Source organism: Pleurodeles waltl, chromosome 8 (assembly GCF_031143425.1).
Source record: "Pleurodeles waltl isolate 20211129_DDA chromosome 8, aPleWal1.hap1.20221129, whole genome shotgun sequence".
Classification (NCBI taxonomy): domain Eukaryota; kingdom Metazoa; phylum Chordata; class Amphibia; order Caudata; family Salamandridae; genus Pleurodeles; species Pleurodeles waltl.
Genome location: NC_090447.1, coordinates 398,829,326 through 398,856,039, shown reverse-complemented (window position 1 = coordinate 398,856,039; position 26,714 = coordinate 398,829,326). Strand labels below are relative to the sequence as shown.

At 43.5% G+C, this 26,714-nt stretch overlaps 1 protein-coding gene across 2 annotated transcripts in view; it reads right to left on the bottom strand.

Annotated features, from left to right (window-relative positions):
• Positions 1 to 26,714, bottom strand: part of LOC138249981 (inosine-uridine preferring nucleoside hydrolase-like) — a 169,863-nt gene that overhangs the window by 31,694 nt on the left and 111,455 nt on the right. For both annotated transcript variants that reach the window (XM_069204264.1, XM_069204265.1), the window contains 3 exons: positions 25,386 to 25,565; positions 20,398 to 20,509; positions 1,184 to 1,320 (listed from right to left, as the gene is read on the bottom strand). In XM_069204264.1, coding sequence (XP_069060365.1) covers positions 1,184 to 1,320; positions 20,398 to 20,509; positions 25,386 to 25,565 — 429 coding nt within the window. The remainder of the gene's footprint in view (positions 1 to 1,183; positions 1,321 to 20,397; positions 20,510 to 25,385; positions 25,566 to 26,714) is intronic.

Sequence of the window (26,714 nt, the reverse complement as noted above, 5' to 3'; positions counted from 1 at the left end):
TCCGTACTGGGCCGAGTGGGTCAATACTTTACTTTGCCAGTACGTTATTTTCCTTTCTTTATCTTTTTCACTTTTTATTGCAACTCTTATGTGTTTAACTGTAATTCAAAGCCAACAGTGCATTTTGTTTGCAGCACAAATAATACTTTCTTGTGATGTGCATTAAATTAGAAAGGCTTTCTTTGCATGTCCTGCGGAAGCACCCCGTATTAACCTATTGAAGATGGAAGTGATGGTTAATTTTTGTTGTAAATTACATGTTTATTGCTAGAATACGGCTTCCACATTTAGGTGGTAGCATTTTTATTTTCGTAACTTATGCTTGCAATAAAAAAACAATTTAACTACGACACCAGATAGCCAAGGCCAGACCTTGGCATTGCCAATGCTTGTAGTGAATTTGCAGGAAGAATGTGGGTACTTTTACTTACTAGAGTATCGGTACCGGTACTGAAGCCTCTTCAATCCCTCCAACATCTCAGCTGCGCTCAGTTCACTCATAAGGCATTGTACACCACTAAATTCAGCTGTTCTTAGGCGTCTAAAAACATCCCTTTCTGAAAATAAATAGCCAACCTTGATTGTAACGAGCAAACTGATGCAATTTTACTTTTGGAATGCGACAATTCTACCAGTATGGCGGAATTTTTGCAGGGATACCCTGAAAAAGAATATGAACACCCGTACACTAGTAAGTTAGCCTTGGAGGGAGATTCCCTCGCTGGAACATTATGTTCATTTTCTCCCTGTCAAAGACAAGAACAAGCGCAATTTCATGGTAAGAAGAGGGAAGCATTAATCCCATACTCACTTGTGGGTTTGCAGAAGAGAACCTCTAAGAGGAAATAATTTCCAAATGGAGTAAAAAAAAAGTTACAACACAGTAATGAATATTTATGCAAGCAGACATTTCCAGGTGGTGGAAGGCCTACATAGGTGAATGTTATCCATTAGGGTTCTTCAAGGAAGTCACTGAATTTCGGAAACGCTGTTTGGAATCTTTGCAAATGCCTGGAACGTTGGAAATACGCCCCTAGTGAAGGATGAAACCCCCAAGAGGAAACTTCTGATTTTTCCACCAATGCAAATGTGCATCAAAACCTTAAAATGCAGATAGTTAAACAAAACAGTGGTAGGCTAATGCATTCACAATCAATAGTTAGATTGATTCTCATGTTCTTACCTTACTCAAGGCGTGTTTATACGCAAAGTCCAAGGCAGCGATGTAGGTGGGGCATGTGAATTCATTCAGCACAATCTGGGCTGCTTCTGGATCTAAATAGAAGTTAAACTCTGCACAGACAGTTGTGTTGCCTTTTCCTGTTAATGGAAAAAGCAGAAATTATTTTTAGACATTATAGCAATCTCTCTTTAAGATTAAGATTTACATGTTATGGTACGATCTAGATGTTTATACTTTCTAATATTGTGCCCTGAATTGACAGCTCAGCTATCCACTAGCTCTACTGTTTCGAATATAGAAAGAGTGGGTTTTGGGTCAGCCCCCTTCAGACAATGCATTGAGACTTTGTTAATGGCATCTTGAATCAGCTCAGAGGAGTTTGAATCTTTCACCTAATGCTAATGGCTAATGGCTGTCTAGTGTATCATTCCTTCTCTTCCGAAGCAAGTCCATGCAATCCGTAAGGCACTATTTTACATGCCTAAAATACACTCAACCACCACACTTTCGGTCACATGTTAACTGCGGGGAAAATAATCAGAATACAATGAAGGAGGGCAAATTTCATTGCAGTCCTGTGTTTGCTTCTATGTGAAAGGAAGCCTGACTAGTGAGTCTTCATTATAAAACTGTGCTTACTCTGCCACTTGTACCAAGCTACAACCTGACCAATAAATGAGTGTTGGGTTGATTGTGTATTAGTTCAGGGAGGACCTGGACTGGCAGTTCGGAGTGGACTGTTCCTACTGGAGCAGGGTCAAGACTGATTTGCCTATGGCTGGGTCCAAACTGAGGAGGTATGTTGGGCAAAAGAATAATGGGTTGTAATGCTACCCAAGCGACTGCCTGTGGTTACACTTATTGCAAGCATTCCTTCCACCACCTTTTGTGTGTTTGATGAAACGCCCTTAGTGGCCAAGAATTTACCCACATGTGAGTCAGGTGCTGACTGTGTCATAAAACCAAGCTACGTCCGACTGAAGAGGCCCAAGCAGAACAAAACCAGTCTTGGGTTGCTTGTGTTGCTATTCAGGGATATTCTTGTGTGGGAATTAGGCTGGACTGTTCCTTCCGGAGGATGGACAAGACTGATTTGAAAATGGCTGGGTCCAAACTGAGATGGCCTGGTGGGCAAAAGGATGATGGGTTGGAAGCTTACCCCAAGCGTATGCCAGTTTAGGCTTATTGCAAGCATTCCTCCCTCTGTCTTTTGTGTGTTTGATTTAACACCCTAAATGGTCAACCGTATGCCTAGATGTGGTTCCCATGCTCACTATATCATTGGAAATAAGCTACACCTAACTTAAGAGCCCCATTCAGCCCTCTCATCATCTTTTGTGTGTCTGAGTGTTAATAATAGCCCCACCTTTGTTTCCGTGACATACCAACAACATCAGGTCTATAATGAATTCTTCCTTGCCATGTGATCTGTGTTTCATATAGAAATATGAATGTGTGGCTTTAATGAAGACTTCATTATAATACTGTGTTCTTTACTATTCACAGAGAAACAAACACAGGACTATAATGGAGAGTTGGGGTAGCAAGGAAGCCTTCATTATAGTCCTGCTTCTGTTCCTGTGTGAAATGATGATCAGTTTAAGCCTGCTGTCTTCAGATCTAAAGGCTTGTCACTAAAGAATGACATAGCCTAAGTGGTGATGCCATCAGTTTTAATGATAGGTAGGTCATATTTTGCAAAATATTATGCATTGCTGCTGGATAACCATTTGAGATTTTGGCAATCTAATGGTTCACTGCTACTGCAACTGTTACCACTACTGCCACCACTATTATTAACACCACTAGTACAGCCAATACGACCCCCTTCTCCACTATCCCCTTCACCATTACCTCTACCACAATTTCCCTACCATCATCTTCTCGTGCATTTTTGTGTGTAAGAACACTGTATGACAGTTTTGTGTGTAAGGAAAAGGGTGATGTGGACATGTATCTAACGGCAACTGTGATAGTGCACTGATGCAATTTGATGATTATAAACTACAGTAATAGTCGTTGGATACAATTACTGTATCCTATATTTGTTTTCTGCTCTTCAGTTAACTAATGAGAAATGATTTAAGTTAGGTTTTAGAAATCTATTGCCATGTTATTTTTTTATATTGCTTTAGTTTAGAATACTGTGTCAGAAAATGCCATCTACCCTTAGGTCCCAGTACACCCCGAATTTCCTGGGACATCAATGACCTTTCTAGATGTTATCAGCTCTCTCTGGTGTGCCTTGGGCACAGAACTGCAGAGGTCCCCAGTTAGACTTCCACTGGCAGGCCCTCCCCCGAAGCTGACTACCCTCTTGGGTACAATTCCCAGGCCTGTACTGAAGCCAGCTCAGACTTCCACCCATGCCCCAGGGTGCACACCAGTTCCTTCTGTGTCAATGCTGATGCTACTTCTGGACCCAATCACAATGCTGGTGGCTTACCATGAACGAACATCGCCCTGGCGCTATGAAATAACTAAGGCGCAGACAGGAGTCCTTTAGCCTCGGTGTCTCCTTCAACACCAGTGCTATCAGAGGATACAGGCCCTCTTTGGCTCTGAATGTGATATGGTCTAGGGCATACCAAATGTCCCGCACAACACTGAAGAGGATGTGGGCCATATGCTGCCCCTTTGCTACTCTGATCAGAGGCTGTACTTAGTCTTGCAAACTTCCAGTGGGCTAGATACAGAGACAGAGCGGGACTCACCACCTGGTCAACCAATGGAAGAAAGTGCCTCTTTTGCTATAGTAGCGTGAGGGCAGCAGATTGGCTAATTTGTCACGTCAGGACGAAGTGTTTTATAAATTGTTCAAAGGGGCTAAGCACTGTCTTTCCTTTCATTTCATCTCCACCTCTTAATCCTCCCACACAGAGCGATTTTCAACAGACCACACCTCTATCAAAGAAAGACACCAATTTAGTGCTGGCCATAGAGGGTGAGCTGGGCTCAGAGAGGGTCAAGGGATTCTATTTGTGCTAGTTCCTTGTATCGAAGAAGGACAGATGCCTCAAGGATATACTGTACGTCCTGCCATTAAATGCTTTTCTGAAGGACAAAATAAAACATGCTTTCTCTGGCTCAGGGGACTAAATGGTGCCCTTGGACTTACAAGATGTGTATTTTCATATTCCCACTCCTGCAGTTCCCCGTAGGGCTGGAACACTTCCAATGTGCCATGTTGCCCTTCATTCTTACCTTAACCACCTTTGGTATTTATAAACGTGTTGCCAAGGTTGTGACTCATCTTTGGAGGTCGGGAATACATAATTTCCATCATCTCAATGACTAGATGCTCAAGGTAGGCTAGCCATAGTCAGTCACAAATCACCTCCAGACAACAAATGATTTCTTGATCTCCTTGGCATTTTCTATCAAGAAGTCCCATCTAAGCTCTATGCAGAGGACTATCCAGCCTTTCCAGTATCACAGCCAGTCCAGGACATCCAGGATATGTTCCCAAGGTTTCTTGCTCACTCCTAGGTCTCAGTGAGGATGGTTCTGAGGCTTCATTGGCTCCTGGCTTCATGCATATTTCTTCTCCCTTTTATCAAAAGTAAAATGTGGGCCTTACAATGGAGCCTAAGGTTTCAAGCAGGACTCAGTGGGGTCCTCTGGAACTGGCAAGGCCAGCTGAAAATATTTTTGATAGCCATCCACTTTGTGCATCCTTGAACACCATAGCAGATAAGCTGAGCAGGCTTCAGAGGTGGACCATGCGTTGGGTCTCAATCCTGAGGTGGTACAGGGCATTTTGAGCCTGTGAGTCATGCCCTGGCTTGATCTGTTCCCCACTGCTGAAAATGTGCAATGTCAAAGCTTCTGTGCACTAATGTTTCTTCCAATAAGGTCAGTGGTAGACACATTCTGTCTGCAATGGGACTGAGGACTCCCCTACATGTTCTCGTCATATCCCTCCTGCTTTGAGTTCTGAGGAAAGTCAAAACAGACCAAGTCGTTGTCATCTTAATAGCCCTGGACTGGACCAGAAGATTGCAGTCCCCAAAGCTCCTAAGTCTGAGTATTTGTCCTCCGATCTGACTCTACATTCGGTATGGCTTTCTATCTCAGCAGCAGGAGAGGGTTATTCGCAATCTACTTCTATGCATGGATAATGAGTGGCAACAGTTAATCTACAACCTGAAGTGGTAGATATTATTCTTGCAGCCAGCAGCCCATCCACAATGTCCAGCTGCTATGGATGCTAGTAAGGGTTTGTGGTCTGGTGTGGGGTCAGTATTCCTGACCCTCTGCAGGCCACACATTTCGATGTATTGTTCATTTTATTCTTGGCCTTGCAGTAGGTACAGATAAGGGTTACTTGTGGCCCTTTCAGTCTTTTTGTTTGCCTGATCAACCTTCTCTTTTTAATTTTATGTTTGCGATGCATTTTTAGAAGAGCCTGCTGCATTTGTCCCTTCTAAAGCCATTTGCCATGCCGAAGTGGAACCCGAATCTAATCCTGATGTTCGTTGTGTGAACACCAATCAAGTCTATGCACAGTTACACACTATGGCTCTTGATAACCAAGGTAGTTTATCTTATCACCATTACTTCTGCGTGCTGCACGAGTCACCCACAGACACTCTCTGAGCAATCTACCTACACCACTTACTTCCCCAGACAAATTAGTACTTCGGCTTCCTTCCTGCTGAAGGTGGCATCGCCCTTTCATGTCATCAATCGATTACCCTGGCACCATTTTGTTGCTCTGGCAGAGCACAGATTCACTACATTGACCATTTGAGACCATAGTGTGGACAATCAGCTCTTTGTGAGGTTCACTGGGACCAAGAAAGGCAACATCGTGCAAAAGAGGACTCTAGCAAGGTGGATACCTTCAGTAACGCATTTCCTCGTGGGCACTCTCTCTAAACACAGATTCCTCACTGCCCTCCCACCTCCCTGTTCTGTCCATCATATTAAAGTTCAAAGTTAGATTTTGGCACAATATTGCTTCCAATTTGTTCGAAGTGTCCATGTCGGAGGGCAAGGAAGGAGAAAAATTAAGAAACTGCCAGCACAGGGGTGAAGGTTAAATGCGTCTCTGCACCTTCACTTTCGGGGCTGTATGAAGTCACTATGAGGCCTACTGGCACATGGAGAGCATTACTGAAAAATCTCTGGATCCAGTCTGGCTCCTGGGAATATTATAAAGGTGAGGAATCTAAAGTTAGCTAGACTATTCACCATCAAGAACGTCACCAAAGGCAAGTAACTTGTTTATCTTACTTTTCCTCTCACTCTCTCGCTCCAACCTCTACATAAATTTAGAGGTAATAACGTGCAGGGCTAATCTTTTTATACAGGTCACACAGATCAGAACCACACGAATTAGGCAATAGGGGATTACCAAATTATTCACCAGGTTTGGCTGAGTTAAGTAGCAAACGCAAGCAAAGAATGCTTTATATTACACAATTTAATGTAGTTTATGAAACGCGGCTCAGTCAAGGTTTATATTTTGTGATTTGAATTTCTGTATTGTTTAGTAAAAACAAGAGTAATAAAAGACACGTCTTTCAAGAGATAACAAGTAAATGTGTTACAAACTTTAATTTAATTCATTCAGATGAGTTATCTCATGTGATTTTATGAGGATTATGAGCTGTAGATTTTTTTTTTCGGTTCCAGAGAGGCTAAATGACCTGATAGGATAAAACGGACAATCATGTGGCCATTACTGTGGTGTGATTTTCAAAGAGACGCCTGTTGAAAAAGGGAGGGAAAGCATGGTGTATTTTTTTTTTACTTCCACAAATTTTCAACACACTCGGCAGGCTATTTTTCAACTAACATCTCATAGTGTATACATTACATATTGTATAGCCTGCAATTTTTATTGTTTTTAATTTTTAAATTTAGTTGCACTGATTTTTAAAAAGTGTGAAAGGAAAAGTACAATATCAATTGCATTCTGCACAATTATTTCCAAGCACAGAATAATATAATTTAATAACCACTGAAAAGTGGAGTGTAAGGCTCTTCAACTTTATCTGAAGTTTTGGATGTTCTCTGAACTGACCAAGCCTGGGTCTTAAAATGACGTGATTCAGCCCAAAGGTTTTAACATAGCACCTCTCGATCCAAGGGTGGCATCAGTGAGCCTTGTGGTGGGATTTTATTTTATGTCCTCCTTGGGCAACCAATAGCTTGAAGAAGTTGCCAGAAGGCAATGGAAGACAAAGGGGAAATCTGCAGGTGCTGAATAAAGAGCTTTGCTGTAGGGAACCTACAAGAATCGGGAGAATGCTGTTCCCTATTCAACACACAGATCTTGAAAAATGATGGGGGATCGGAAACATTCAATTGTGCTTCAGAAACTGTTGTCGGCAGATGAAAATGTATAGAGCTGCAGAAAATTAGATTATATTTCAGATTCCATGTAGTACTACATTTGGGTTTGGGTTGGAAGAGGTGTTTATCCAGGGTACGGGATTGGTTATAAGCTACACATAACCCCACAAACCGAGCTTGTTCACAAACATTTTGTATGACGTTTATCAACCCTAGCAAGGCACATAAAACTGCTTCTGAACAAGTAAGAAGTGAGTTGTTATGTAGTATGGAAGAAAACAGACTCAGAATTCTTGGGATATAGAGGAAGGGGTTTCAGTGAAAAAGAGCTTCCAATGTAAATACAGAAATCTGCTGCTCTTACTCATATGGATTGTTTATTCAGAGTACAATCCTCAAGCGTAAGTGCAGAGGATCAATATTGACGGAAATCTACGATTCTTATGTTTGAGTTGTGTTTCTCCATGCTACTGTGTAGCATTTAAGTTTTATTTTCTTCAACATTTATTGTCTTCGTTGTATTTTTGGAGACTCTGGTTCCACTGCATTTCTTCGTTGTATTAACTTTTTATTATATGAAACTTTCACGGTCGCTTTCTTATGTTAATTAGGCTTCCTTTTGTTGAAATTATTGCCTATTTGTATCATTTTGTTTTAATTCTCAGAAAGCTCTTAGAGCTCAGAGTTTCTGGGCTCTACTTACTTTTTCCATGTTTTTCAGGCCTGGCTTTATCTAGGCTCATTTGTGGTGGAGAACGTTCCTTTTCTCAGCCAACATTCCTAACCACAGCCACAGAGGGCTAACACCAGTAACCCTGAGAATGCACAAGGAAAGGATACGTTCCAGGTGTGCCAAAGGCTAATGTCTTTTTTTAATTTTTTTATTATGCGATGGTTTATGGCTTCTATCCTTTTGTATGTATGATCACTTTTAACTTCTCAAATGGTCCAAATCTGGACCAAATAAACTATTGATTGATTGAAAGGCAAGCCAGTGTGCACCTATCTGTGCTCCAGTAAGGTTCAGTGTGGGAATCTTTGCCTGTCCAGGACCAGAAAATGCCACCATTGTTACCACCGGAGGTGACATGATGTGCAAAATAATGATGGATTGGGATGCAGCCCAAGTAATTACTGGTGGCTGAGATTAATTCAACCATTCCATCAATCATTTTTTTGTATACTTGAGTGTGTCGTCCTTGGTGGGATGGGTATGCCCAGACGCGGGTCCTGTGCACACAGTGTTACTGCAATCAAGCTGTAAGTGGCTGATGAACCCATAACTAGGACAAAACCGGTCCTGGGTTGCTTGTGTTCTGGTTAAGGGAGAGCCTTGCTTGGCAGATCAGACAGGACTGTTCCATTTGGAGCAGGGTCAAGACTGATTTGCATACAGCTGGCTCCAAACTGCGATGACATGGTGTGCAAAATAACTATGGACTAGGATGCAGCCTGAGTAATATGAGTGATTACCAGTGGCTGAATTTTATTCAAGCATTCCGATCCTTCACTTTTTAATAATTTAGTCGGTTACTTTCAGCCTCTCTAGGACCTTCCTACTATATCACTACAAGCTGTATGTATAGATACAGGTTAGGCTTTTTTCATACACTGCAATCTATATACATACTGTGAAAAAACAGAAAACCTTGACCCTACGTCAGACGCACTTTAGCTGAAAAGGCAATGTCAGCTGATTACGCTGATACCATGGAGATAAAATACCTATCTTCATCTTAATACTCAGGCCCTCATTACGAGTTTGGCGATCTTTTTAGAAGACCACCGTGGCGGCAAGTGCCAAAAGACTGCCAGTGTTGGTCGTACCACAACAGCTGTATTACGAGTCAGAAACTGAAGGCTGCCAAAAACAGCCACAAATCTGACACCGCCAGGCTGAACGACGGTGGTCCCATCAACCACACCGCCGCGCCAACAACATCCCACCTTCCAAATTACGACCCACAAATCAGCACAGTGGTCTTTGCATGGCAGTAAGCCACTGGCGGTCCAAACTGCTGTGGTCAAAAACTCAACTCCATCACAACACAACACCACAATGAACAGTACGAATACCCCACACCTGACACACATACACAAAACCCACAAACCTGATCACAGCACTATAAAACACCCCCCCACACATACCCACAACCCCTTGCATCCTGATTTTTTCACAGAGAAAGGGAAGAACGCACAAACAGAAGACACTGCACCTGGATACCATAGGCACCACCACACCTAACATGCAGCAAACACTACACAACTGCACCCCTGCACACAACAAACACATTGCCACTGCAAACAGCCACCACATACCACAAGTACAATAAACCACATAACCCCACATCTCACCAAACAACACACCCCACACTCCTGCACATTACATACACCACCACCCACAACACATCCACCATGTCATGACAGAAACACCCATGATTCACAGACGAGGAGTTGACGGTCATGGTAGACGAAATCATCAGTATGGAGCCACAACTGTTCGGAGCACAGGCCCAGCATACATCCATAGCCAGGAAAATGGTGTTATGGCAGAGGATCGTTGGCAGGGTGAACTCAGTGGGAAACCATCCATGCACAAGGGAGCACATCAGGAAGAGGTGGAACAAACCTACGGGGGAAAGGTCCGGTCCATGGTGGCAAGCCACTAGATAGCAATAAACAAGACTGGCCGTGGACCCCCAACTCCTCCACCAGAGTTATCATTGTGGGAGAAGGTCTTGGCCATCCTGCACCCAGAGGGCCTCACTGGAATACCAGGAGGACTGGACTCTGGTAAGTCAAAAACACTCCCTGGGCACCATGTACTCCTGCACAGCATTTACCTCCACCACTATTACACCCCTTCACAGAACCCTTACGTGCACCAATCCACCCAGAACCCAATTCCCTCACTTGCATGCCACACCTCCCCTCTACCACTAATCCCACTCAGGCCCACCAAGTGCACAGATATCTCCCACTGTAGCAAGTACTACAACTACTACAAGACAATACTCGCCACACTTGTATAACTGCTAATTCCACTCCACATTAGGACACCTGCACGTATAACCATGTCACCCCCTTCACCTACAGGATACTTAGACTGCTCACTAGTACACGACAATGACAGCATTGATGACCACAACCTTCTAAACTACAAGCATACAATAGCACTATCCGTCAGCCCTTAAACATTGCCAGTGGACAATCAGCTGTCATTGCCATCACTGGGAAGCATGTCAAGGCTATGATTGCAAACAACCATGTGAACAACAAGTACATTTCAACAATGTAACACACTTCCTCTCCATCTATAGATATCCCTACTACTGCCACCCAGCAGAGGATGCCAGAGACAGACAGTCAGCCCCTGGAATTAGTCCCAATTGAGGACTACAACTCTGGAAAACTGGAAAGGGACGCCTCACTTGGCCCATCCTGGATGACAGGTCATTCCACTACCACCAGCCTCACCTTGCCCACATCTGAGTCCCCCATCTCTGTGGCCACTACAGCACAGGAAACCCCTCCTCCCCAAACCTGTGTCCCAAGGACAGATCAATCTGTAGTGTGCCCCACAGTACACGGACCTGAGTCCCCCCAAACATCCAAGATGATGAAGGTCCTGGTGTCAGTGGGCGTGAGCACACTTTGCCAGGGTCACAAGCACCGGGGGCAAGAGGCAGTGGGAGGGCAACTGTGGGTCAAGCGGTGAGGCACCAACAGTTCACGACTGGCCAGGAGGCCATCTCCAGAGTCCTGGGAGCATACCAGCAACAGCATGGGTCAAATACTGACAACTTTGCAGAGGAACCCGAGGCTGCACTGGGAATACCACCAGGAGGCCGGCACACACCACCACCATGGCCTCCATTTGTGGGGTGCTCACTAAACGTACCAGCATCCTGCGTGCATCCTCCACCCACCAGCAGGCCCCTACCAGTAGCCAAGCAACGCCTGTGCCATCTATATCTGCCACAACTACCGCAATGGAGGGCCAGCCAGAGGACCCACAGGCTAGTAGCACGCCTGCCCCTGCAGCAGAGGATCCCCCACGCAAATGAGGTAGTCCAGGCATCCTGCAGGACCTGAGCACAAGACCAAAAACACCACCAGGAAGTGCTCTCTCTCTCCTGAACATTCTGCCTTGTATGCTACTGAGACACCCAGTTTACTGTCCACTGCCAAAACTCAATTTTCCAATGGCCCTTGGAGATTAGACCTGTGAAACCAACAGTTGGGCCACCTACTCTGATGATTTCAAAACCCCATGTGGGGTCACTTCCCAGCAAATGCACTTTGAATCACAATAAACACATTTCAGCTCTTACGTGCCATCATTGTCATCAGTACCATTTATTGTGAAAGGTATTAATTGAAATGCACATATATGTGTCAATAAGTCTGACAGATGGACAGAAGTGGCAGGAACATCATGACATCCTTCCTGTACTGTTATCCTATGCCAAGGGTACCAACAGTCATGTCAGAAAGCAGAGTGGAACCACATATCTGACCTGAAAATAGATTAAGATAGGGTAAAGCTTCAATGATGTCTCCCATGTTGCCCATCCAATACACATACAGGACATAATGCAATACACAGGAATCATGGTGCAGTGGGGAGGTCACACACATGCAAAGTAAAGGAACAATTCCTCATAGCTAACATCACCAACAGAAAACCTATCTTGCAATGTCTAAAACAGGTAGGTACCAGACATCAGATTTGGGAACAGTGTGGATGGGTAGGTGGACTGTTATGTGATAGGATTAGGCCAGACTATTGACATCCAAACTGCAGTCTTGAAACCATGCAACATGGGGAACCCTTTGCTGAAGTCATGCCATGCTAACAGCAAGTACCACATGGCTTTGACAGTATGGCAGTTACACCTCCCCTGATGATAAATCAGCATCCCATCAAAATGCATAACATAGACAGATGGATGTAGTGCACTCATATCCCCTGATGCAAAACACAAGGAATCTTGCTTTCAGTAGCCCAAATGTCCTCTCAATTACACGCCTTGTTTGGCCATGGGCCTCATTGTAACTGTCCTCCCCATTTGCTGTAGGGTACCTCACTCATATCAGTATCCAGGGCATGTTTGGGTACCTGGAGTCCCCTGTGTGCACAAAGGTACAAATCATTAGGGAACTATGAGAGGCACAGAGCTGATAGTGAAGTAAAGTAGCATAGACGTTAGACATAGACAGTGGTACACTTACCAATGATCCAGGCCCTCTCTCTCTCTGTAGTCATGACATAATTTGTGGGACACTGCTGTTCCTCAAGATGTAAGAATCATGTACAGATCCCTGAAACTTTGCTGTCACATGGGATATGTATTGGACGACAAGACACACCACCTGCACATTGATCAAATAGTGATTCTTCATGTTCCTGTAGACTTGCTCATTGGCCTTGGGAGCAACCAAAGTGATGAGGGTGCATGAATAGCCCCTATTACATGTGGAACATGTGCAAAGTCATAAAAGGCAGGCTTCACAGTGTACACATCAGCACATTGTGGGAACCTGTTGTAGCTATTCAAGTGCCTGAGTAAGGCATCCAGTACATCCTGTAACACTACACTGAACATCAGCTGTGACATTCCTGCAGCTAGTCCCACTGTCACCTGAAAAGATCCTGAGGTGAGGTAATGCAGGACAGATAACACCTGCACTGTTGGTGGGATCACATAGAGATTACATATGGCTGGAAGGAGTTCCGGCTCCCACTGCCTACACAGTTCCCTGATGGTCTGAACGTTCAGACGATAGATGTCTGATAATGTGTCTGTCTTCCATGGTAGCAAGGTCGACTAGGGGTCGGTAGGTCGGTGCATTTCTCAATCTCCCTATTGGACAGTATCTAGGCATAGGACAGAACAAATGTCAGGACATCTTTTACACTGTTGTTACTAAAGTACACTGTAGAAGTGGAAAACAGGACAAGTTATGTAAGGTATTTGAAACGTGACACAGGAAAACAAACTACACAACTTTGACATCCTAGCTGTCAATTCCATTGCTATACGTGTCACAAGGGGCCTGTACAGAGCTGGAAGTTAGACATAGTAAACTCGTCCCTTAGTCGGATTCAATTATCAGACGTCCACATAATAAAAAGATAATACATCAGAAATATTGGCAGGTAACACTCACTTCACTAGTGAGTTCACATGAATTGACATCTTACATCAAGCAACTAGTGATTAACATCAAGCTATGATGCACTAGGATGACGTAGATATCTTAAAGATACGTTAAATGGCAGCCGCCTCTCCTGCATGCAGAGGACAGATAGAAGTGACCTCATTGTGCTGGCGTTAGTATTCATGGCGGGAGGCGGTCAGAACCGCAGTGCAACTCCTCATTGGTTGACATTGATGTCTATGGGAAACTGGGGCCAATGATGATCACTGCCGGCGGGGAGGGTCATGACTGTTGCGGCCTTGACTGCCATTTTCTATAGCCCAGCTTACTTGACTTCTGACCCTCGAGCAAGCAAGACCTCCAATGAGTTACCTGCTGTGTTCTGTATCTGGAAGCCACAATGGCACGTCCTGCAGGAGATAGGGCACCAGCCTTCACCCCGGAGGAACTGGAGAAACTGGTGGAAGGGGTCCTACCCCTGTATGTACAGTTGTATGGGGCTCCAGATAAACAGGTCAGTACAAAGTGGAATACTTATTAACTAGGATGGTGTTTGATGGCGAAAGTGTGTGAATATTGACATGGCATGATTGACTGCTGGGGTTGTGTTGTATGAATGATAATAGCATATTGTGGACTCTGAATGAGCATGTGCTGTGCATGCTTTGTGTAGGCCACTGCTGTAGGTGTACTGTAACTCTACATGAATATCTCCTTTTGTTTGGGTCTCCCATGTGCAGGTCAGCGCCCATCAGAAAAAGGGATTATGGAGAGCCATCTCCAAGAAAGTGCATACCCTGGGGGTCCATAGCCAACGGAGCACCCACTGCAGAAAGCGGTGGAGGACCTGAGACGATGGGCCTGAAAGACGACGGAGGCCCAGCTAGGGACATTCTCCCAACGTCGGACCCTGACCCCCACCAATGGCCCACATATTGGCGGCGGTCTACCCGAGATAAATGGGCACTTGAGGGCAGCGCAGCAGCCACAACGGGGTGAGTACAGACTGTTTAACATCAATTGTATGGGCCTCTATTGTGTCAGTTAGATTACGTAGGTACTAATGAGGTGTGTGTACATTATATAAGATTATAGTCATGGCTATAACTTCCACTGTATAGAAGTGGTGTTAGTTAGCTTTTAAACACCATTCAAGCAGTCATATGTTGGTGCTATACCTCCTTGTCCAGTTACATTTAGACATACTCCTATGTTGAGTGATTTCCAAACCTTAATTCCTTATCCCAGAGTCTGCTTTAGATAGCCAATGTCATCTAGTTAGGGCTGATATTGGATAATAAGTCCTGTGAGTAGGGAACTTCTACTGTGAAATCATTGCATTGTCAATGTACTTCTGTACATCATGGAGGAGTAGATTACACGTTGGTATGTGTACTAGATGGGTAGGTATTGACCCTTACGACCCTTTCTTTCTCTCCCACCCTCCCTCCCTGTCCTCTTCTATCCTTGTGTGCATCACCATCATCAGGCGAAAGAGAAGAGGCACCGGCGAGTGGGGAAGCTGCACCCCAGGGGACCCAGGAGGCAGAGTCCACCAAAGCCGAAGGGACCAGTGGGACGGAGGGCAAGGGGAGCACCACGGGGAAACTGGTACAGCTACATCATCTTCGGATTCCTCCTCTGATGAATGCTCCCTGGCAGTGGTGGACCCATCTGGGACCATCCCAGCACCATCCTTGTCCGCCACCCCCCTTACCAGCACTGGGCTCCCTGTAGCTCCCCACCCAGTTGCCCTTGCCTGCTTACCCAGGAAGTGGGCGTCTCATTCACCGAAGGCACCTCTGCCCCTGCCCCAGTCAGCCCTGCTGCCCTCAATAAGGAGGCTGTTGACCTCCTGAGGTCAGTCAACCATCGTAAATTCCATCCCAGATGCAACAAAGTAATGCCTACCTTGAAAGGCATGCACAGTGCCTTGGCTGGCCTGCAGAGACTGTTTCAGGCTCTGGCCTCCTCTTTGACAGCAGCCAATGTCCCTTCATCTTCCGTCCCCCCCCAGCTATCTGTGCCCAATCCACCACCCCTCCCTCCTCACCCATCCAGAGCACACATACAGATCAGCATTCACCCACTATAACAGACAAGGTACGCTAGGACAAACACAGGCACCCCAGGACACACCACAAGCATGCACACAGTCAACACACACCTGCAGACACAACAACAGCCACTCCCTACACTGTCTCCCCCATCACCTCCTCCATCACAGTCGCATCTGCACTCGCCACGACAACCTTCATGACCATGTGCAGCACATCCACCTTACCTGCAGCCAACGCCCTCGCACATCTTGCATACCATCTCCCTGCATCTCTTCTCCCTCCTCCCAAAAAACATAAACGCCTTCACTCACCCATCCAACATACACCCACCCTACACACACATTGCACAAACATGCATCCACGTTGAGCACACTAACACCTCCTACAACCACTCAGTCCACTTCCACTCCTAAACCTTCTACCTATGACCACCCCCATGTACCTAAAAAACGTTTTCCTTGCCAGCCTTGACCTGTTCCCTGCTCCTGTCCAACCCCATGATGCCCCTAAGCGCCATCTCCCTGCCTCAACCCAGACCTTCCACCTCCTAGCCCTCCCATGACCCTCCTAGTAGTGTACATGCACCTCCCTCTGCAAAGAAACCATCCCCTACAAAGCCTAAGGTCCCTAATTCTACCTCAAAATCCAATCCCCCTCCCCCACAATCAAAATCTAAGACTAACCCCCCAGACTTAACCCAGGGATCCCCCCTTCCAAGCCCAAGCCCCCACCCCTGAGGTGCTTACCTGCCCTATTGATGCTCCTGCATGTGGAGGCGAATTTGCAGTCAGGAGTCAAGTTGGGGCATTTGACTGTGCCCAATGTACCTAGGGCACTTAAGACATTTTCTGGACTGGTCAGTAGGCCTCACTTGTACATAGTTTTACATATTTATTTGTTCAATACATCTGTCCACATAGATGTGGATGCCAAGCTTGAGAAATTGTCTTGGATTACCTTCAACAGGGTTGCGTTACATCTGTATACTTTGATGTTTGTGTTGTATGTGTATGGGATATATCTGTGTTGCTCTATGCGCTGGGTTGAAGACTTGTGCTATGTGCTTGTTGTGATGTGTTGTGTGTGTCATTATTTGATGGTGGTGTGTGCGTCCGTATGTATAGTGATGCATCTGTTATGTCCCTTGTATTTTGGTTGGATGTGGCGTGTCACCTGAGGCCTTGTTTGGTTGTCTGTACTATTTATGTGATTGTGTGTTTTTGCTATGTATTGCTGCCAGTATGTGTTGTTGGGTGGAGTTGTTCGATGTGCCTCTCTGGAAATGCGTTTGTGTTGTAATAATACCCTTCCTTCCAGTGTGTGCTAGGCGGGGGTACTTATGGTTGTTGTCTTCGTTGTCGTCGCTGGTCCTGGAGGTACATGGCGAGATACAGCAGTGGGAAGACCTCCAGTTCGGGTTCCATGGTGGCAGCAGATGCGTCTGGAGGTGAGTGTCTCTGTTTATACCAACCGTTTCCGCCAGGCTTTTCATGGCAATCGGACCGCCCCGGAAATCCTGGCGGCCAGCTGACTCGTAATATGGTGAGCGGTGAATTGGTCCCCGCCGGCCTAGAGATGGCTACCACTGTCGGAAGTGGTCTGACTGCACTGACGGTACTGGTGGAACCTTGGCTGTGTTATGGTGGGATCACTGCCATGGTCATAATATGGCGGTTTACTCCGCTGGCCTCCTCTACCGCAGAGATCCAGTGACCGCCAAACTCGTAATGAGCACCCCAATGTCTCGCTAAAAATGAATTGGTCACTTCGGAACTGACTGCAGATATTATTGCCAGTTTTCTGTTTGCCACAGAAAGTTGTATTAAGAGTGTTCAGGTCCACATGTGGCTATCCTCGTTCTTGGCTATGAAATTAGATGCTTGGATCAGGTTAACAAACTAGTAAAAACTAAAATGTAGCCCATCACTAGAGGTCCTTTCACTTTAGCCGAAAACGTCTTTGCCAATATTTCAATTTCCAACAGTTTCTTTATCATGTGTTGCTCTGTATAACTACTAAATCTGTGCATAACTTTCATAATGTTGTGTAGTGTAATCCCATGGAATTACTGAGGAATATTGCAAGATTACACGTAATTGCGCAATAAGAGTAATTCTGCCTTTAAAGATATGTCTTAGCACAAAAATGCCCCCTTGTGTCCAAAATGAAAGCAAGGATGAATTTGCAATTAAGAAATAGTGCTAAATGCAACAGAACACAAATAATGCACGAGCAGCTGCTCATGCTTGCTAAATGTGCTTTTGCAGTAGAATTTTCTCCCGACATTTAGCTCTATTTTCTTAGTGCAAAAATGCATCCTAGAGCCTATTTTGGACGCAAGGATGCATTTTTGCGCTAAGAAACAGCACTAAATTTAGCAGAACACACATAGTGAGCACGAGTAGCCGATCGGGCTCACAAAATTTGTTCTTGCTGTAGGATTTTTCCCCAAAAATGTATGCGAGGAGGAGTAATTGTGTAATTATCGGTAATTCCACATCAAAGAGTAACGCGAATTACCAAAATGACTCCGATTACTACGGCGTCATTAAAATTCTGGCCTGGCCTAGTATCGACCATCTGAAATGGCACTGGCTGTTGCCATTAAACTTAATTATTGCACACATTATGATTGTCTAAGTAAATGTTTTAAATCTTCTCAGAATGCTGGCCAGTAAATCTCCATGTGACTGCCATTTTCATTGCGAGATTACTGTCTCATTGTATATTGCGTTACACTAGTGTACTGCGTGCAGTATTGTGTCTTGTTTTCCACTGGTATGATTTGGTTTCAAATGTAAATATAGTTAATATGAGTTATTGCCACGTTGATAACTGCATTTAACGGTACCGAGACCCACCCTGCAAATCATCTTTTTTCTATAAAACATTTTATTGGGTTTTAATATATCAAACCAGGAGGTTACAAGCACATAATGCCTGTACTTCACTTTCTTTGGTACATCCCTTTCATACATTAAGAAAATGTTCCATCACCACCATCTGATTTAAATAGCGCCCTTTTATGTCCTACTGGCTGTCAGAATCATAAGGTCTCTGTCCACGGTTGCTTGCCATAGGGCTCTAGGAGAATGCTCTGTAGTGACACCAATCTTTTCAAATACCTTGTTGTTTATGTGGGAATCCTCTGGCCTCATATATGGGCCTTTTCCAGACCAATACAACGTTCAAGTCCATATTTCCACCTCTCTGGTGAAGAGGGTTCCAAATCTTTTCATGCTTTGGCAATGTCCTTTTCATCCACCAGAAAGCCCAGTCCCAGCAAGGTTGTTTTGCATCTGTTGCTATCTATGTTTATTCAGACGTGCAAAAGTGACAGTTTAGGGCCCAAGGAAAGCCTTCAACCCAGTTCCAATCCCAGGCAACTGAGCATAATCTTCACACAGTTCCACACAGCGTGTAATAAATCCCCACGTTGGGAAGCACACCTCAGGCACAGTGGTGACCCCACCACCACCATTGTAAACAATCTGTTGCATATAAATAAGCCTGGTGGAGGTATTTCAGTTGTGTTGCCTGTAACTGTGATGCGATCACAGCCACACGTGGGGCCACCCTGGCCTCCCTTCAATCATACTCCAAAAGGCAACCTAAGTCTCACTCCCATGCCTCCCACAACATACAAAAAGAGACTGGCGAAATTACCACCTGCGGCTGAAAAATATTTTGCAAATCTTGAGGTCTGTGAGTTCCTCCAAAAAGACCTTGGTCTATGAGGGGCTGTACTCCGGGAGTTCCTTCTGGTCATCAATATAGTGTGTGGTGGAGGTGTAAGTACTCGTATACATCCTCTCTTAAGCTAAGCCTTAGACTAGTCCCTTGTGTCTATCCAGAACTTCAAGGATAAATATATAAATCCCAGTATCTGTTGCAGTCTGAATGCTAATTGTTAGGGAGCGTGTGCGTTCTTTTGTTTAGAGAGTCATGTAGCCCCTATAATCAACGACACCACAAACGTGATCTGACATGTGTACATGTTATACATCACACACAGGTTTATTGATAACAGGCTCACCCTTTTTCTAATATGCAGCAATTATGTAGAGACTGTTTGTCACAGGGGAGCTCGGGAAAATTTTTCCAGTAAATAATTGTTAAACCTCATAACGCTCACTCTTGGGCTTGCTACCAAAAATACATCTATTAGGCCAATTGTCTGCCTTACAGGCTGCTAAAGGTTAACCACATCAAGAGGGCATTACATAAGTAATCACATTCAGCCAATGCTTAATGCAAATATCAGCTGTACCTAATACCAAGGCTGCGTCGTCTTATTTCACATCAGGCCCCTTTCATACACAACCAAACACTCCCTGACCCTTTATCTCACTCTTGCAGGTTCTTTGAGATCCCTGTTTTCCCTCTTTGTCATTATTGTCTCCTTCTCCTCTTCCTCCTTCTCTCTCCGTTTTGTGTTTTTCTCTCTCTTGCTCTTGGTCAAACTCTGATGATAATTGCCGGGCTCCAAAAATGAATGCTGGTGAGTCCCACATGCATTCGCTGTCGCAAATTAATATACTGCGTTCAACATACAGAATTGTCCGCTATTCTCATTTATTCCAACGTTGCAATGCAGAAAAATACACTTAATTTTTGCCTCCATTTTTCTCACTGCACAGTTGTGTCACTTAGACCGACAGTAGCACTCGACACCAAGCCCGTTACCTTCCAAATTTCCTCCCATGATGTACAAATTCTTTAACTTCTTGGGAAGTTCTGGATCCAATTTCACTGCCAAAGCCAGGTTAGTTAGTGGCGCTGTTGCTACCAATGAAATCTTAAGAAAAACACGTAACACAGTTAATGAACATATATATATAGAAGTGAAATCAAATTAGGGTCCAGTATTACAGCCAAATCTAGGCTAGTTAGTGTCTCTGTAGCTATCAGAGTGATCTCAAGAAAAGCATAGATATGTGTATAACCATCAAAGTAAAATTAAGCCTTTACAGCATTTTTGGTATGTCAGCCATTTTCGGGCACCCGACCTATAAAACAGTGCTGTGTTGGCACTATATATCTCTTGTATTGGACACTTAGCATAGTGTGAAATCTGCAGCGGACAACTTCAGAGCTCTAGCGGCAAGACAAGCGTTAGGAGGCACATGCATATAAATAAGCACAACCATGACATGCAAAAATAATAAAAACACAAGACATAGAGAAACCATAGACTGCATTCCAAGGTACTATCAGGCCATGGGTCGAAGCAAGTAGCAAGCATGGCTGAGTACCTATGTTGGGCATTACGGCATTACAGGGAAAGGCAGATAGGATGTTGTGCCTTATAATCTTGTGTAACAAGTAAGGTATTTTGAGTTTGACCTCCTGCTTTATGCCCATTGAGTGTAGTGATTTTAGTGCAAGGTGTATATGGTCTCCATGTCATAAACTCAAAAGGATTCTGGGTGTGATTTTGGACGTCCTGAAATTTATGTTACTGATTTGCCTAGAAGTTCATCACACCAACCTCTGTAGCACCCATTGTCGTTCTCCAAGTGAGATATTGCTTTGGAGGGCACGAACGGTATCCTCTGAGTGAGAAAAAGGTATAGGGACATGTTCTAATGTATGCTATTATGGGAAAGGATTGGTTGACGCTCACGTTGAGTGGGACAAGAAAGAAGCCCAAATTGCAAACATAAATAGTGGAAATCTGAAAAGTATGCTTTTTTTGTTTCACAATTGTGAGCATTTTTTAAATCTCTCCAACGGTCTAGTGTCGCAGCTGATTTTTGTGAGTGCAGTGTTGGATTTTAACCTGCATATCTTAAGTCGTAACTAGCTTCTTATTGAAACATGGCTGGTTGTCAAACTGCTGTCAGACTTACCAAGACTGAACTAACATCCCATTTTCAATACTGTGTCAAATGTGTGATTTGCAGTACAACCAATTCCACTTATAACTCAAAAAATGTGGACATAAACAACTTCATCAATAAAGTGAAAGAAAGAACAAGAAAAATAGAGGAGCACTTAGGCCCTCATTAGGTTTGCTGTGTTAAGACTGCAAGGGTAATTCTGCACCTGGAATAACTGACACCAATGGGTAAGGTAATTCCAAGAAGCAAAATTACCACACTCTAATGGATTTGCCATGAGGAGTTGGGAATTATCATGGAAATCCGTGTGAGTGTCCATCAAATTACAGCAGTAATTCCTCAGTTTCACTCCCTTTTCCTCTCAGACGTTTCACCAGGTTTTTTCTCGGGAAATGTATTTGATGAAAAGGTCCGATGGTATGGTTCGATTCTGATGAAAAAATAGGACTTTTGGCCGGAATCAGGGCTCTGAAACCTTAACAAAGATAGAAAGGCTTTTCTACTAATAATGTTGATCAAATCAACCGTAGGGATGTGTTAGGACATTTAGAGGTTATGACAAGGCTATCAATTTATCCTTAGTTTTCAAGGAACACAATGTGGTGCCTTCTTTAGAGTCTGGTGTACACAGTACTCTATCACAAACTCAACAGAGTACCCTGTTTGCCAAACTCTGTCCACGCTCCTCATTTAGAGTTGGGCCAACTGTAAGCTTTCTGTCAACGGAGTCCACATTGGCTCTTTCGCTGGAAAGCTTCCTCCAACAGCCTAATGGAGTAGAGGGGGGATGTAGAAAGGGCATTACACTGCCCGCCCTATTTAGGGTAAATGATGTAGTGTACTTTTTTTCTGTCCGTCACTGTTGGGAAAAACTTGGTGGTGAGGCTGTACGAAATCTGCCTTTTCTGCGGAGTCACTCCATATTTTTTGCTTATTGCTCAATGCTATATTTGTGCTGGGGTTACAACTCTGTGCACTTGCTAACCAGTGGTAAACATGATCAGATTGGGATATTCCTCATTGGCATATTTAACTTATCTATAAGAACCTAGTATATATTGTACAAAATGTACCCAGGCTCTGTAGGTTATATGCCACTAGTGGGCTGCAGAACATATTGTGGCATCAACTACAGTGGCAGTGTTAAACATGGCCTCAGGCCTACCACTGTACCTTGACTTGGCAGTTTAAACACTGCAATTCGACCCTATCAAAATAAACCCATTTGACAGGTCAAAGCCTCCCTTTTAAATATTACCACATCACCCTTATACAGGTCATGTAATCCACAAGAAAGGGTGCACAGTATTATTTAAAAGTAGGATATATAGAATTTTAATGTTAACATGCTCTTACAGTGACTTATTCCCCAAAGCTATTTTTCACTGTGGCAGGCCTATCTGTATTATGTAGAAAACCAGAATACTGATTAAAGTCCTAATATTGTATCGCAGGAATGGGACTAACTAGAAAAATATTAAACAGCTATTTTTAATTTTTTATAGTTTTTAATAGTTAACAGTTAGTTTGAATGATTTTAAATAGTTATAAAAAATCAGTCTGCATGGTAAAATCACTTCTTTAATAAGCTTTAAGGAAAAGTAACTTTTGGAATGTTACCATTTCCCTGCCTGATCTTCCTGGAAGCTAATATGCATTTGCTCTCCAAATTTTCCAGGCAGGGATTAGCATCTGAATAGGTGTAAAAAACTGTGAACTGCTTCCCAGGAGAAAACAATAGGCTGACCTGAATGTGCAAAGATGACTCCTCTGAACATCACTGAATATGCAGGGTGGGGTCAATGAGTACCCTTTTTTACATTACCATGTCAAATACAGCTTGACAGGTCTACTGGGTTGACATATAACACTTTGAGGTATACTTGAAAAACATAGCATGAAAAAAGGATGGCAAGACAATTCTTGTGTATCCACTGTCTGGTTGCTGATGAAACCTAGTTTGTCCTACCAGACTTGTGTCTCTACGTTTTCATGCAACACTGGGGTGCACTTGAAATTAAGGGAAAGAGGATGCCAAAACAATTCTTTTGTATCCATTGTCTGGTTGCTGGAGCACCCTAGTTTTGTTCTACCAGACTTCTCTCTTTGAGTTTATTGTGGGTTCAATTGGCAGACTCAAACTGGATTTTAGTGTGAGATGTAGGAGCACACTAGGATTATCACGACAGGGTGATCCTGGGAACTTTTATATTAGTTAGGGTATGCCAAAGAGTCATTTCCTCCCACTAGCTTGTGCCAGACATGCATGTGGAACCTCCAGGCACCCACTTCAGAACACTCTGGGTTCAGAGGAACATCATAAGAGGAGTGAACCTGCTGTATGTGACCTGAAGAGAACACTGAAGGACTGGACCTGCTCTCTCTTGTACCCAGACAAAATAAGTGGACTTCAAGGGTCATAAGGCTGACCTCCTGTTCAAGCTACAAGGATACAACAAGCTACAAGAGACCTATCCTGCAACTGCTTATCTGCCTAGTGACACCTGCTATTGGTCTCTGCTTGAGACCCTGCGAGTCTCTTCGAGCCTCCTCTGAGTCAAGGGGGGCTTCAGGAGTGTACTCCTGTGGTGATTTAGACTTAAAGGTCTAAAGTTAGAAATTATTCCTGGACAGGCCTTGGTGTTGTAACTGATCAGCGTAAATTTGTGTCTAGGTCCTAATCTATATTTACCATAGACTATTATTCTCACTTTATGCTTCTTGGCGCTATTCCTACTTAAAACTTTAAAAATTCATACCTCCTGTTTGCCTTCTCGGGTTTTTGTCATTTTGTTTATTACATTTTCCTCTATTTTTCTAATTTGGTTTTGGATCTTTATTGTTTTGATTCTCAGCTGTATACCTGTTTTGGTACTACTTAAATAATTTACACATTACCCTACGCTAAGCCTGTATGCTCTGTGCCATAGCTACCAGAGGCTTGAGCGCAGGTTGGTTAAGTGATTTTGAGGGTTCACCTGACAAGTGTTGAGATTGTTGCTTGAGGTGGGTAATCACCCACCCCAAATTATTATAATTTATTACAGAGGGACATTAAAAACAATAGTGCGCCTAGACCTTGGGAGAAAACTACCAGGAGGTGGGGATTATTGTTTTTTTTATTTTTCAAAAACAAATTCCACTTTGAGAGTTTGTTTTTTAAAAATCAAAAAAATGTTGGAAGTCTGGTGGACATTCTTTCTTACTTCTAAGGAAACTGCCATGACGGCAATGCCATTTAGGGTACAAAGATGACAAATGGGCAGGCAGTGAGTGACCTTTAAATTTGGCAGACAGTAGGTAATGCCTTGGTAAAGAACCGGCATTCAAACTTAATTTCTGGCCAACAGGAGACAGCTTATGATCAATACTGGAAAGGCAAGTGGCATATGATCTATGAACATTAAGCATGTTAGATACACAGTTTGAAATATAATTTCTGTATAGTTATTCTACAGCTTCTTAATTATGAAGGGCAATTCATGTAGCACCTTTCGAACTATGTATCAAACTTGCTCTGGCTGTACATATATTGTGTTTAAAAACTGTTCTCTCCATCTCGATGTAACCCCAAACATGCTAACACAGTTACAGTGTAAAGCACCCTTATACAATATGTTCAGGTGAACTATATAATAAATGAATAATAATAACAATAATACTGGTACTATGACCATGTTTCTCTGTGATTTTGAGTTACTCTTCAAGTGTGTGTGGTGCAGGACTAAAGGCTATGAATTTTTACACTGATGATCCCTTTGCTTGACTGACTGACATGGTTTATATATGTCAATTCTACTACACCATCATTAGGTATTTTTTTGTCCTTACCTCTCCAACATGTTCATTAATAATCCTGATGATAGCATTAACAGCATGCTCTTTCTGTAAGTGTTCTAGTCCAACGTTGGCAGTTTCTCCGGCATCCCCAAGACCATCACTTCCAAAGTGAACAAATGTAGGGTTAACCCCCCCAAGAAGAGAACTTGAGGCACCAGGGAATACTGGAATCTGCAGGGAGAAAGTCAGGGTGTGTCTTAGAAGGGCAATTAATGGTCTTGTTCCTCAGTATTTGTCACTAATAGGAACTAAGTGAAAGTATAAAAGACGTATGCTATGATGTTCTTCAGAGCAAAGGCAGATACATTAAAGTATACACCGTTTTGTAAAAGATAAACATTTATTTACATTTAGGCTAGATGACAAACCTTAAACTGCCCCAATTTTGTATAACGTCCATATTTGTTAAAACCGGATAATGTGCACTTTTTCAAAATGTATTTTATTGACATTTTCAGGGTGCAAAAGCATTCAACTATTGAATATCATTTGTGGTGATACAACAGACATCAGTTATACGGTGTGGCAATCGGGGGTTAATAAGATATCCATGGGAGGGCCGATAGCCAAATGTCAGCCAAAAGCGTTCAGCAGAAACCTGATTATGTGCATATTCCTTTTCTATCTTAGGATGGCGTAACATGACTACCCTACTGAAAGTCCCAATGACCAAGTCAGTTCATACACTTACATTTAGTTAGCCTTCCTCAAACAGATAAACAAGCAATTAAGGGCCTGATTTAGATTTGTCTGAGGGGTTTCTCCTCCACAACAGTGACGGTAACCTGTCCCCCGAAATCGAAATCCCATTGTTTCCTACTGGATTTAGGTTTCAGTGGATGGGATATCCACAATTCAAATCAGGCCCTAAGCTTCCAATACGTTTTAGACATATAGCACAAAATTCATGAATTTATCAGTTTGTGCAGTAAACAATTTTTTTTCTTGCAAGGAACTGGAATGGTTATTTCATGCCCCCTTCATTAACAAAAATAGAAACAGCACTTAAGAAGCCTTCAAATAATATCTGCTAGATAACCTTGTCCACCAGCATGCTATCCCTGTGTATTTGTCTTCAGAGGATAGGTGTTATGTCTCTGATGTTTGAAGCGTTGCTTTCACTGTGATCCCTAAAAAGGTATAACAATTAATCACCTACATCAGAACTCTCACCCAAAATAAAAAAGGGAAGGTCTATGTGATTCAACAGGGTACCATAAGGTGCCTACTGTGCATGGTAACATCTTTATTGAGATAGTAATTAATACAAATTTCTAGGGGTCACAGTGATATGTTATATAACAAAGCAACAGTGTCAAG